This window comes from Lutra lutra, chromosome 17 (assembly GCF_902655055.1).
Source record: "Lutra lutra chromosome 17, mLutLut1.2, whole genome shotgun sequence".
In the NCBI taxonomy this organism is placed as follows: domain Eukaryota; kingdom Metazoa; phylum Chordata; class Mammalia; order Carnivora; family Mustelidae; genus Lutra; species Lutra lutra.
The window spans coordinates 27,458,519-27,471,616 of NC_062294.1; the positions used below are offsets into that span (position 1 = coordinate 27,458,519).

At 42.6% G+C, this 13,098-nt stretch overlaps 1 protein-coding gene across 3 annotated transcripts in view; it reads right to left on the bottom strand.

The window, feature by feature from the left end:
• NUP93 (nucleoporin 93) overlaps window positions 1-13,098 on the bottom strand; it is a 112,741-nt gene that overhangs the window by 89,167 nt on the left and 10,476 nt on the right. For all 3 annotated transcript variants that reach the window (XM_047711056.1, XM_047711054.1, XM_047711053.1), the window contains one exon: window positions 3,190-3,382. In XM_047711056.1, coding sequence (XP_047567012.1) covers window positions 3,190-3,368 — 179 coding nt within the window. In that variant the 5' untranslated portion in view covers window positions 3,369-3,382. The remainder of the gene's footprint in view (window positions 1-3,189; window positions 3,383-13,098) is intronic.

Consider the following 13,098-nt stretch of genomic DNA (forward strand, 5'->3'; position numbering starts at 1 on the left):
CTTTAGTCCGGGGAAAGTAGGAGGACAAAAGGTGTCATCAGTACACACAGGGAGTAGAAATAAAGGCAGGAGGCCTGGGTTCAAGTCTCACCTGCCTCTTACTGCCTGAAAATCTTAGACGCATCAGTCTTCCAAGACTCATTGTCTTCCTCTGTTAAATCTGGAGAAAAATCCCTGCCTCACTCACCTCTCAGGCTTGTGAAGACCAGTCAGGAGAATGTCTGTGACAATTTTGGGGGAACTGAAAAGTGCCATACGAATGGGAGAGATTCTTACTGAGCAAGCTGGATTTGAATTCTGGCTCGGCCACTTGCTATGTGACGTTTCTCAATTATAAAACAGAGATAATAACACTTATTTCACAGGGTTATTTTAAGAAGAAATTATATAATGCATGTAAAGTGTTTGGCACAGTGCCTGCCAAAGAGCAAGTGCTCAAAAAGGTTGCTTAGTAGTATTACCACAAGTAAAGCAGTAACTGACCGTAAAACTTTGGGCGAATAAATGTTCATACATGCTTCGCATGAACATGGAGAAAAGTGTGAAAGCAGCAGCAGATCACCTGCTGGTTACCTTGGGGGATAAAGTTAAGGAAAGAGAGTGACTGCTGGCTTTCTCTTTGTACGACTCTAAGATGTCTGGCTTCTGAGTCTGACTGGAAAAATCCAATGAGGCATCTCTGATGGGAAAAAAGGGGGATGCAGTTGAAAATGGGTACCCGGGAGGGCGTCGCAGCTGTTGATGATATTCCCTGTCTTCACCGGGCAACATGCAATTCATTTTATTACTATTTACACCAGGAGTCAGCAAACTTATCCTGTAAGAGGCAGACAGTAAAAATTCCAGGCTCTGCAGGCCATACGGTCTCTGTCATAACTACTCAACTCCGCTATTGTAGCACAAAAGCAGCACAGACAATACATAAATAAGTGTGGCCACGTTCCAATAAGACTTTAACAGGCAGCGGCTGGATCTGGCTCATGGATCATAGGCTGACAACCCCTGATTTACACCTTTATATATGTTATGCATAGTCTTCTTTATGTGTGAAGAAATTTAACAATTTAAAAATATCAAACACACATGCAAAAAAGCTTTCAAATCTGTTCCTCAAAATGAAAAATCCAAAAAGTATATTTAAACAAATGAATTCAGCACAGAACAATTCAATCTTAAATCTACAATCTAATCTTAACTAAAATCTTAAAGACACATTTTCTTCCAAAATTTATTTCATGTAAATTTTTTTTTCCTACTCAGTTCGCTCCTCTGCCTTCACCCTGTACTAAAATATTCACATCACACTTTATGTCTGCCTATCAAGGTGGAAAAATACAGTCATCAGCCCTTTGGTTTCTTTTTAAGCACTTGCCCCACCCTATACCCATTCTTTCAATGTTCCAACTTCTTCCTCCCTAAAATAATGAATTTAAGGTAGAAAGAAATGAGGAAGAATGGAAATTTACAAGAAAGAGAGCATGACTGATAATTGTTACCAAGAAAACATTTTCCCTTTTTGCTCTTAATAGGCTGCAAAGCTGATGCAATTAAACTATAACTAGAGCAACTCTGCTGCCATCACGGTCCTTCTGCTCCCGCAGCATCCTTGCACGTAAGCACAGAGTCAGCATGCTCAAGACTGAGGGTAACTGCAGGCAGTCAGGAGCAAAAGAAAGGAGCCTGCAGGAGGACAAGCAAGCAGAGATGTCTAAAGGCTGGTGGAGGTGCTGGTGAACAGCAGCAACTGGCTGGATTTAAAAAAAAAAAAAAATCCCTGTCAGGGTTCCTCTGATTTGTCTTTGCCAACACCGATGGAACCAAAACCAACTAGTATCTTAAAAAATAAAATTCTGGGGAGACCTACAGAAGAATTCCCACAACATCCTTACTAACTCAGCGAAGCAGCCAAAGCATTCAGCTTTCAAGATTAGTTGGGAAAAGAATGTAGCCTTTATGCTCACTCTTGTGACATTTATTACATACCCAAAATAACGTCCCCGTGGAAACATCAGCACTTAGGTCTTTCTCAAGTTCAAGCAATGAAGACGAAGCAGACAACTGACAATTTCCTACATCTCCCACGAAGGATCTCAGTGATTTTCCAGACCCACTGAGGTCACAAGTACCAGCACCCTTCCACCCTCCCCCGGCCCTTCCGTCGGGACTAAAAGAGCACGTGCTCTGAAGCCAGCCTCCCTAAGTTTGAGTCCTGACTCAACACTCAGCTGTGCCATCTGACAGTTTCCTGCCCTCTCTGAGCCTTAGCTGTTCAACTGTAATCAGGGGACAACAGTCCTAATATTCGTTATGAGGATCAAGCAAACTCTGAAGTCTAGCCAAGTTTCTGACACACAGTAGTCATCAGTAAATCACATTTCTTATGGAAAGCAGCAAGGTTTTTTTTTTCTGTCTCCCCAAATTACAAGCTCCTTGAGGCAAAAATCATGTCTAACTCATGGATGTAGCCCCAGAGATGGCCCAGGACTGGCTAGTGGGGCCCCCAACACATTAACTGTGAAATCAAGAGCCCACTATTGATACTGTATGACAGCAGACGCCACTGGCTGGCCAGACAGCCAGCCAGCCAGCACTTTTCTTCAGCTGCACTCTTGGGGCTGCCCACTCTCCCATTCCATGGTCACCTGGGAGGTACTATGTGTCCAAGGTCTTGGAGAAGCAGCTTTGGGGATCGCTAATGATGACCAGACAGAATCACCCCTCACTTGGATGGCTCTTCATCACTGACTGCTCGTCAATTTCTTCCGAGCGCACTTAAAAAGTAAGCTAATCTCTGAGTGCTCCCAGGCTTTGAAGGTAACACTTATCTGTGTAAACCACATTTACTAACAGTAAAAGGAGCCATTTATGACCCAATGGTCAGCAAACTCAATCAGGAACTACTGTAACAGGTTTCTGTGTGACAAAGCTCTTCATCCTTTCCCATCCTGATCATCTCTGCCTGTGATGTGGGCTTCAGAGCTTGGTGAGGCAGACAAGCTGGAAAACCTGGGGGCAGGGAGACAGAGAAAGGCTGCTGACCTTCTTACAAAAACCTTCCTGAATTCCCAAGAATCAGGCTTGTGTCTGTCATTTACAGACTGCATCTTAATTCAAGGGAGGAAAAGAAGAATCGGATCCTGCCCCTGAGCCACCCAGCAGCAGCAGCACAGCCTTCCCACCAGTACTCACGCCTTGACATCTGCTGTCTCCTGGGACGTGCGTGTGAGGGTACGGGAACGCAGGCGCTCGCCCGCCTGCTGGATCTCCTGTAGGTTCCGTTCCACATGGGGAAGCTCGGAGATGCCCTCAGTCTCAGCAGCGAGCTGTTCAGCCTGCTGAAGGAGCTCACCAAACCCCTCAGTATCCATTGGAGTTGCAGATCCTAGATGGGGGAGGAAAAGAAGAGACCTAAATCTAGGGGTGGACAGGCTTCGAATGCTGCCCGAGTCTGTTATAAGCTAAATGGAACACGAGGAATTTTTGTAAACAGACAAGGAGACAGCTCATCAGCAAGCAGGATTTGTTCCTGAACAGAGCCCAAGAACAGGCCTGACAGAAAATGAGTCAGACTGTGAAGAAATAGATCATTTCTGTGCATATTGACAACCCCAAGACTGATTCCTGCCACCAGAACAAATACAAAGATACTAAGCTACAGACCAGAATTCCTGCCTCCTTCCATAGACTCAAAGCTGACTAAGAAATGGAAACCATGGTGGTGACCTCTGGGAGCCTAAAGAACCACCACCCTGCACCTCCTCTTCCTCCACCTTTCTTAGAAAGACCCCACCAGGGGCATCTGGGTGGCTCAGTGGGGTGAGCCTCTGCCTTCAACTCAGGTCATGGTCTCAGGGTCCTGGGATCGAGCCCCAGATCGGGCTCTCTGCTCAGCGGGGAGTCTGCTCCCCACTCTCTCTCTGCCTAACAAATAAATAAAATCTTTAAAAAAAAAAAAGAAAGAAAGAAAGAAAAAGAAAGACCCCACCATCCAGAGGGTGGGGCAATTTACAAGGCCCTAATCTCATATGATTCTCAACAACTCGATGAGGCTCCTGAGTGGACAGGAGAAGCAACTCCCATCCACAGAGCTGTCAGGTGCCCAGGGTAATCTCAGTGGCAATGTGGCTGGACGGACACAGGAACACAGGTCTCCTGACTAATCCTGTTATTCTTACACACCTGCTCCTGCACTATATAAAAGTCTTTTAAAAATTCATGTTCAGGGGCGCCTGGGTGGCTCAGTGGGTTAAGCCGCTGCCTTCGGCTCAGGTCATGATCTCGGAGTCCTGGGATCGAGTCCCGCATCGGGCTCTCTGCTCAGCAGGGAGCCTGCTTCCTTCTGTCTCTCTGCCTGCCTCTCTGCCTGCTTGTGATCTCTCTCTGTCAAATAAATAAATAAAATCTTTAAAAAATAATAATAATAAATAAAAAAAAATTCATGTTCAAGACTCCATTCACACATTCTTGGGGCACCTGGGTGGCTCAGTGGGTTAAGCCGCTGCCTTCGGCTCAGGTCATGATCTCGGAGTCCTGGGATCAAGCCCCGCATCGCATCCGGCTCTCTGCTCAGCAGGGAGCCTGCTTCCTCCTCTCTCTCTGCCTGCCTCTCTGCCTGCTTGTGATCTCTCTGTCAAATAAATAAATAAAATCTTTAAAAAAAAAAAAAAAAGACTCCATTCACACATTCTTTAGCTTACAAGGTTACTGAGAGCAGAGATCTATGTCTGCTAGTTATGGATGACATTCAGGACATTATAGACTTTAATTGTTACTATATCTACTACTTTTAGAAATGCCATTGCTGGGGTGCCTGGGTGGTTCGGTCCATTAAGCATCTGACTCTTGATTTTGGCTCATGCCATGATCTCAGGGTCCTGAGATCAAGCCCCTTGTCTGGCTCCATGGTGGGCGTGGAGTCTGCGTAAGATTCTCTCTCTCCCTCTCCTGCTGCCCCTCCCTTACCCCTCTCTAAAAAAGAGAAAAAAATGCCGTTGTTACTAATAATTATACTAATATAAATAGCAGCTGGCTTCTAGACCATAAATATTAACAAGACCACCTGTTTCTCCAACAGAGAAAAGTCCTATGAATAGTGTTGCTATTTAAAGGTTATTACACATTTATGAATCTTACACTGTACCATCCTTGTATAAGATTCTTGACCAAGAGTATGTTTTTAACTCTGCCACTACTTAAATCAACAGAACATAAACAGGATCAGCATCATTAAAAAAAAATTTACATTGTTAAAAGGTCAACAAAATTACTATTTACAAAAAACAATTCAATTCTTTAAATAGCAGCTCTCCTTGATCGTACTTTTCTTCATTTTAAACCCACGCCTTCTACTACACCTCTGAAATACCACTGCTCTACAACAGTACTTACATTCATGATATAATACATAATTATATCCCAGCTATAAAGCAAAGGTTAATGTTAAAAGGGCATGGCTATCACCATAAATCCACAGCAGGAGAATGAGAACTTTTTAAAATGTACATTGAAAGACATTAACTTTAAAGGTAAAGGCACAAGGTTAGAACAAAAATAGCTCAGCGGGGGTAAACATAAAAACACTTCAGTATTCTCTAACCTTAATAGACAAAAAGTCATATACACACTAACTCTTTTCCTGAAGTTTTCTAGATAATCATTGTTTTGTTTTGACCCAGTAGAATGAGGCTGTAAATGGCCATCTTTACCTAAAGGAAAATGGGACTGGCAGAACAAGGAACACATTCTCCTGAAAAGAAGAAAGAAACAAGTATTTTAAAACAACAGCTCCTGTCTGATAGAGAAATGGTTTTCCTCAGAAACCAACAGAAGCCAATAACATTCTACTAACAGAAACAACGGGTACTCACCAGAAAGGGGAAAGAAAAGTAATATGCTCCCCCTTCCCCCCCACCCCTTTTTACTGTAAGATAAAAATAATTTGTCTAACAGAGCCAAGGAGCAGGAAATACTTTTTTTTCTTTCATAAGGAAAATTTTAGAACCCCCCCAAATAAAGAGCTGAATGAAACAAACCTTTCTAAGTTTAAAAAAGAAAGAAAAAAACAGGAAAAATACATCTAACATTTTGCATCCGTGCCAGATAAATTCAGACAAAGGAAATGTTCAAATGACCTTCTCAAATGATCTGCCCATACAAAGACTTATAGAGTGATGAAGCTGAATATAAATAATAAGTGCAAAATAAAAGTCATGATTTACTTTAATGTGGTCCAGTGAATAAATGTTTTAAAGATTTATTTATTAAAAATAATAATAATAAAAAATAAACGTTATTTATTTGACACAGAGAGAGCACCAGCAGAGGAAGCCAGGGCAGAGGGAAAAGCAGGGAGCCATGGAGCCGGGAGCCCAACGTGGGGCCTCAATCCCAGGACTCTGGGATCATAACCTGAGCAGAAGGCAGACGCTTAACTGACTGAGCCATCATCCCCTGAGCTCTAATCTTTGTCAACAAAACCTGTTCCTTGGCCTTCTCAGTGTGCGGCTGCCACTCTTCAGCTGCTTGGGCCAAAATCCTTGAAAGCCTCATCCAGGCCACCAAAGCCTTTCAAATCTACCCGCAAAATGTACCCAGAATCTACCTCTTCCCACCACCTCCACCGACTTAAGTCACTATCACCTCTTCCCTGGCCTCCCGGCTTAAGCCCTCGCCTCCTACAATCTATATGAACCTTTCAAAGGATCCTTTCTCTGCTTAAACCTCTTGTACAGAGTGAAGCCCTACACAACAGCCTTACCTCCTCTTACCTTCCAGACTCCTCTCCAGCCCTGTCTCCTTTTCCTTTCCTGGGTTCCAGTCACCCTGGGGCCTCCAAGCCAGTCCACCAGTGAGTAAGGCACATTCCTGTCCTAGAGCATTTGTACTCTTTGTCTCCTCTATCTGGAATGCTCCTCTCCCAGATACACTCCTAACTGATTCCCTGTCTCTCTGTTTCAGCTAAACTGTCACCTTGTCTTTGATGCCAGCCTAGAACAAAATACTTAAGAGTACAATCTGCAACCACCCTTAGCACTCCCTCATCTCCCTTACTGTCTGTCATTCCTGCTAGAATGTAAGCTGCACAAGGACAGGGTGTGTGTGTGTGTGTGTGTGTGTGTGTGTGTGTGTGTTTTGTTCACTGATGAATCCCATGCTTCTAGAACAGTGCCTGGCACACAGTAGGTGCTCATTTGTTGAATGAATAGGAGGAGCTTTATTCTTCCATTTGTGTAGTCTGTTCTTCTTGAAGGCTTCCTGCACTCTCCTGCCAAATCAGCACCCACTGGCAAGCAAAGACCAGAGCAAAAACATTCCCTTCCGACTACCAACTGAAACTTAACATTTCTGAGGCTGCACAGCATAAGGCAGTGACAGTATAAATGGCATGAATTCAGATCGCACTTGGTCCAGACTAGTACTTCCCCTCTAAATACCCAGACAAAAACCAATGGTATTTTAGAGGAAAAAAAACAGACAACACCTACCCCCCCCACCTCTGCCCGGCAGTTTTTAGGTGAACAGAATTCCAAATCAAAAGAATAAATACATGTACATAAAGAATTTCATTATATAACTTCAGAGAAGAAAACAAGCTTGTTCCGTGTCTGTCTGAGAGAAAAGAGCTATATATTTAATACAATACTTGGGGAAAAAACTGGATCTGTCCTGCATTATATATAACTCACCCAGTGGAAGTTAATTTATAAGTTATTAAAGTTTCCAAACTGTACTTTGATGTAGCCATCATCCCATTTCATTAAAATTTTTAAATTTATGGTTAATTTCATAAATTTAAGGACAATTCTTACCCCCTCCAGAAAAATAATATCAATTCAGTCATAAAATATATGGGTTAAACCAACCAAGTATCAGTTTGACTCAAGAAACTAAAAGCCGATCATGAAAACAACCTCACTAGCTTTGTCCAAGAGAGAACTTGGGGGTGGGAGGAATGAGCTTTGTGTTGGAAAATCTGGCCAGGACACATGCAGAGATGATGCCAGCTGCACCCTTGATGAGCTATGGAGGCGGAAGCCAGGAAGAAGCCACACGAAGGACCCAAGGAAGTGGAATGTAGAACAGTCAATGCGGCAAGATTGGGGCTAAATGGGAAAAGGCTGGCACCAGGGCTCCTCTGCCATCAATGACTGAGGCTGACTGAAGAGGCCTTCGGAAATACTGAGAGGTGCTTCAGAGAGCACCACAGGGTACTAAGGCCCTGGGCATCAAACCTCTCCCATGCCACTTAGCAGAAGTCCTACTGAGCCTCCACAGGCCTCCTCAAACACCACAGCAAACAAAAGCTTTAAATAGGAAAGCAAAGGTATCACTGCTGTTAGAAAGCAAGACTGGTTACTCTTGGGGGGAGGGGGCCAGTGTGACAGAAGGGAGAGTTCTGAGAGGCTGGTAATTTTCTGGGTTTTTTTTAGCTGAGTGCTGCTTAACAGTGTGTTCACTGTGAAAAAATTCACTGAGATGGACTCAGGATTTGTGCACTTTTCTGAATGTGTATCACACTTCAATAAAAAACTTACTCCCAAAATGAAAAATAATAACCCATGGCTTTTCAGAGGCTACAGCAGGACACCCCATGATGTTAGAAATAAGGAACGTTCTTAGTGCGAAGTTTCCGTAATCCAGATCTCTTCACCACATGCAGAGGATGCTAAGAAAATTAACCAGAGAAAAAAATTAAAGCCCACAAGGTTTAGAGAGACCGCTTTTACCTACGGCTAAAATCAAGAGCTGAGCAGACTTCCATTTCTTCAAATTAGCCAGCACTCACCTGTCATTCAGTGTCCCAAAACTGCCCCTTCTAGGCACATAAACATTCTTAAATGAGAGGGGGGGAAAATGTCTCTAAATTGCATATAGAATGAAATGAACTAGACAAAAAGGCAGAGCAAAAATGTATCAAATAATTTCAGTTCACTTGCTATTAATATGTCTTAATTATGAAAAATATGGTGATTTTCACATTCTCAATATAACTATGTTAAATATTTAATCAAGCCAGAAAAGAGTAGTGTAGTATAATAAAAAATTTATTTGGTCTTTGTCCCAGTTCCTGGCACAAAGTTCCTAAAACCCTTAGATTATCCTGAGGTTAGGAGTCTTTTGTAACTTACAAGGAAGCCCCCTTGAGCACATTTGAGCTTATGTTAATGAGGTGACTGGGACCAGTGGGCTAGGAGCCTGGATAGCTTCAGGATGGGACCAGTCACCAGAAAGACCAAATGATTAGAGAGTTGGAGCTCTCAGCCCCAGCCACCAACCTCTGGGAACGGAAAAGGGACTACAGATGAAGCTCTACAAAAACTTTTTTAACGATGAGATTTGATGAACTTCTGGGTTGGGGACCACATGCTGGGTCACACACTCCAGTTCCGTAGGGGCCTTCCAGACCCCGCCCTCTGTATCTATCAGACTGCTCACCTGTATTCTTTATAATAAACTGGTAAACATAAGTATAAATATTTCTCTGAGCTCTGTGAGGCTCTTTAGCAAATTAATTGAACCTAAAAGAGAGACTACTCAGAAGCACAGGCCACAACCTGGCCTCCTGACTGGCTTCTGAAAGGGGCAGAGGTCAGGGGCTACACACTCTTGTGGGACTGAACCCTTAGCCAGTGGGATCTGATGCTGTCTCCAGGTACACAGTGTCAGAAATGAGTTAAACTCTAACAGCCAGCTGGTGTGCAGAAAATCTCAGAATTGCCTGACGTGTGGAAAACCCACACATCGGGTGTCAAAAGTGAAGCTCTATAGTGGTAAAGCAGAATAGTGTTGAAAGTGAAGGAAACACACCAAGAGTATTTTTCCCTTGCAAATGGATAATTAAATATTCAAACTGCTAACACTTCTAGACCATTTTACATCAGTATTCTCAGAGTGGCCCCTTCAGGATTTTGCAGATGGTCTGATTCTTAGTTTCTTACAGTATTCATGCTTATTGTATTAAAATGTCTACACATCTGTTTTCTGGTATTAATTATTAGTTCATTAGTGTCTTTTCTTCTAAAGCATCAGCCATAAGTAGAACACGTCTTCCCACTTTCTCAGGGCTTTGTGGGCTCCCAAGCTGGGGAACCACTGAGCGCTTTAAAGACCACTGGGTCATCACAGAAATGGCTGTAATGCACTAGCTCTCTTGAAATAAGCCCATGTGACTTTCAGGATATACTTCCAAAAATCAGCACCTTCAGTGCCTCAGAGCTGACAGAAAACAAAGTTAAGTATGAAAGAGCCTCATAGTCATCTATCCTAGACCTGTCTACCAAGCTTTTCCCAGCTTCTAGCCTTTGAGACTGGCATCCTCGGGCAAGGGTCAGCAATCTTCTTCTGTAAAGGGCGGGACAGCAAATTATTTTAGGCTTTCAGGGCCATTCTCTGTTGCAACTGCATAATTGTGCTTGAAACTGGATAACACGTAAACAAATGAGCATGGCTGTGCTCCAATAAATTTTAATTATGGCCAGTCACATATGAATTTCATATCATTTTCACCTGCGACAAAATATTCTTCTTTGAAATTTATCCCCAATGATTTAAAGATGTAAAAACCCTTGATAGCTTCTCAGGCCTACAGGTTATAGTACGCCAACTCCTGCTTTGCCTATGGTATCTGAGCTAGACTTGGTACAGCGCTTATCCTGGTTCAGCGCTTATTGGCTATGTGCCCCTGGCAGAGCTACCCTCACTAGACCTGAGCAGTGAAAACATTGTGTAAAGATTAACACAACAGGCCCATTGTCATTCCCCTCCCCTCTTTAAGCTGTTTATTTAAAGACTATATTTGGGGAAAGAAATCTGTTTCGTACATGAAATCTATCCAGGAAACGTTCTTTTGACCTAACGCACAGAATGCCAGAGGGAACTCTCTGCCCTTTTCAAGTGCAGAGCAACATATGAAACCCAGGTGCATTTTTCCTTCTCCTTATCCATAACCCACAATGCAAACAGGACAGTTACCCAAGAAATATGAAGGGGTAACAAAGAGATGAAAAGAAATAGCAAGGACCTCTGTCTTTCCTTCAGTGTTAAAGGAATCTCTCTCAGTTCACTGAACGGGCAAATGACACCAACTATTTTCCCTGCAGAATTTCAGCACACTCAAGCAATACTTGTAAGTACTCACTGTGAAATTCTAATCTTACCACACACCCAAATATACCTCTTTCAACTACAAAGATCCTGCAATCTAAAAAATGCACTTTTAACACTGCTATATTTTCATGGATGCTGTCGGGGGGGGGTTATATATGTCAGAGGAAATAACTAGGGCTAGTCATACCTCTTCCTTGAAAATATACAACAGTGTTATTCTTTTTACAATTATCTTTAAAAGGTTTATTGTGACAGTAAGATAAAATACACACACACAAACAAATATATATACATATATTTTAAACAGAATGGGCAAACAGGAGAAGACTGGACTTCGAATCTCCTGGTTTGAATCTACCATGTTCACTTACCAGCTGAAAATGGGTCGATTTACCCCTGGGATAAAATCCCAATCTCTCAATTTCCTCATCTATAAAAAGGAAATGATAATCCCTATCTACTTCAAGGGGTTAATGATACACAGAAAAGATTTTATAAACTCTACTGATGTATATCATTGTAAAACATTCTTAGCTTTTATTCCAAAGTTGCCAATTTGGCAACATTTTGTCATTTAATTATAAACATCTCTGCTTCAAAAATCTTCTAGGAAATATCTGATACCAAATTATAACTTATTTAAGCACAACTTCATATCATTCAGTAAAAACTTCTGGAAGACAGTACAATTTTTTTTTTTTTTTAAGATTTTATTTATTTGTCAGAGAGAGAGGAGAGCGAGCGAGCACAGGCAGACAGAATGGCAGGCAGAGGCAGAGGGAGAAGCAGGCCCCCCGCCAAGCAAGGAGCCCGATGCGGGACTCGATCCCAGGACGCTGGGATCATGACCTGAGCCGAAGGCAGCTGCCCAACCAACTGAGCCACCCAGGCGTCCCAAGACAGTACAATTTTTAAATGTCTACTACCCATTATCAAATCTGATTTTTACTAGAAATCCAAATTTCCACAGCAAAGGTATGATTCAAAAGAAATTTAGCACTGAATTTTGAGTAGAAATCTTGCCCCCAAACCTTATTAATTGGACTTGATAGGATTAAAAGACAAGAAAAGTATTCAATATTCAACCCCAAAGATTAAAAAGTGAAGCCTTGCTTGAGGTATCAAAAGCTTAAGACTGATTCTGCTTTCCTCTCTTCTTCTGAAAATGTAAACTATGGTTAGATAACTGTATCACTCCACTTTTTGCTGTATCTGTCAGCTGTCATTTATAACAACAACCAAAGAGAAAATTACATCTTAACAGATACTATTGTTTCAGCCGCCTTTAGGAAAAGGAGGAAAAGGAGCGAGGAAAAAAAAAAAATCTGTTGTGGATAATTCTTTCTAGTCCTGTGAGACTAAGTAAGAGAGTTGGATGTAATCATTATTCAGAAGGTAGACTTCTGGAGAAAACAAAGAACTAAAGTATCCTAGACAGAAGAGAAATTAAAGACCTGGGTGATTCAGTACTAGTACTGGCCTGCGTGACTCAGTGTTTGCCGTTAAGGAAGGCAAAGTATCAGCTTTCCGGATACATAAAATGCCTCTTATATTTCATCTCCAATGAGCAGAGGTGCAACCTGGCATTATAGAGAAACATGAAGTATCCACATAGGGAACTTTCTGATAAACTCTCAGCTGTCCAGTGGGCTGTCCAATCCAATAGCAGAGAAGAAGCTGGGCCTGGAATGGAAAAACTGTGTGCTGCAGCCTGGCTTTGCTCCACACCAGCCTCTGACCCTGGGGCTTAGCCCTTCCCGGACCATTTCCCCTTTCTGGATTCCAGTTCCGTCACCACTGAGATGAGGGGGTTGGCTCGGGTAACTTCTTCTTTTTTTTTTTTTTTTTAAGATTTTATTTATTTATTTGACAGACAGAGATCACAAGTAGGCAGAGAGGCAGAGAGAGAGAGAGGAAGAAGCAGGCTCCCCGCTGAGCAGAGAGCCCGATGAGGGGCTCGATCCGAGGACCCTGGGATCATGACCTGAGCCA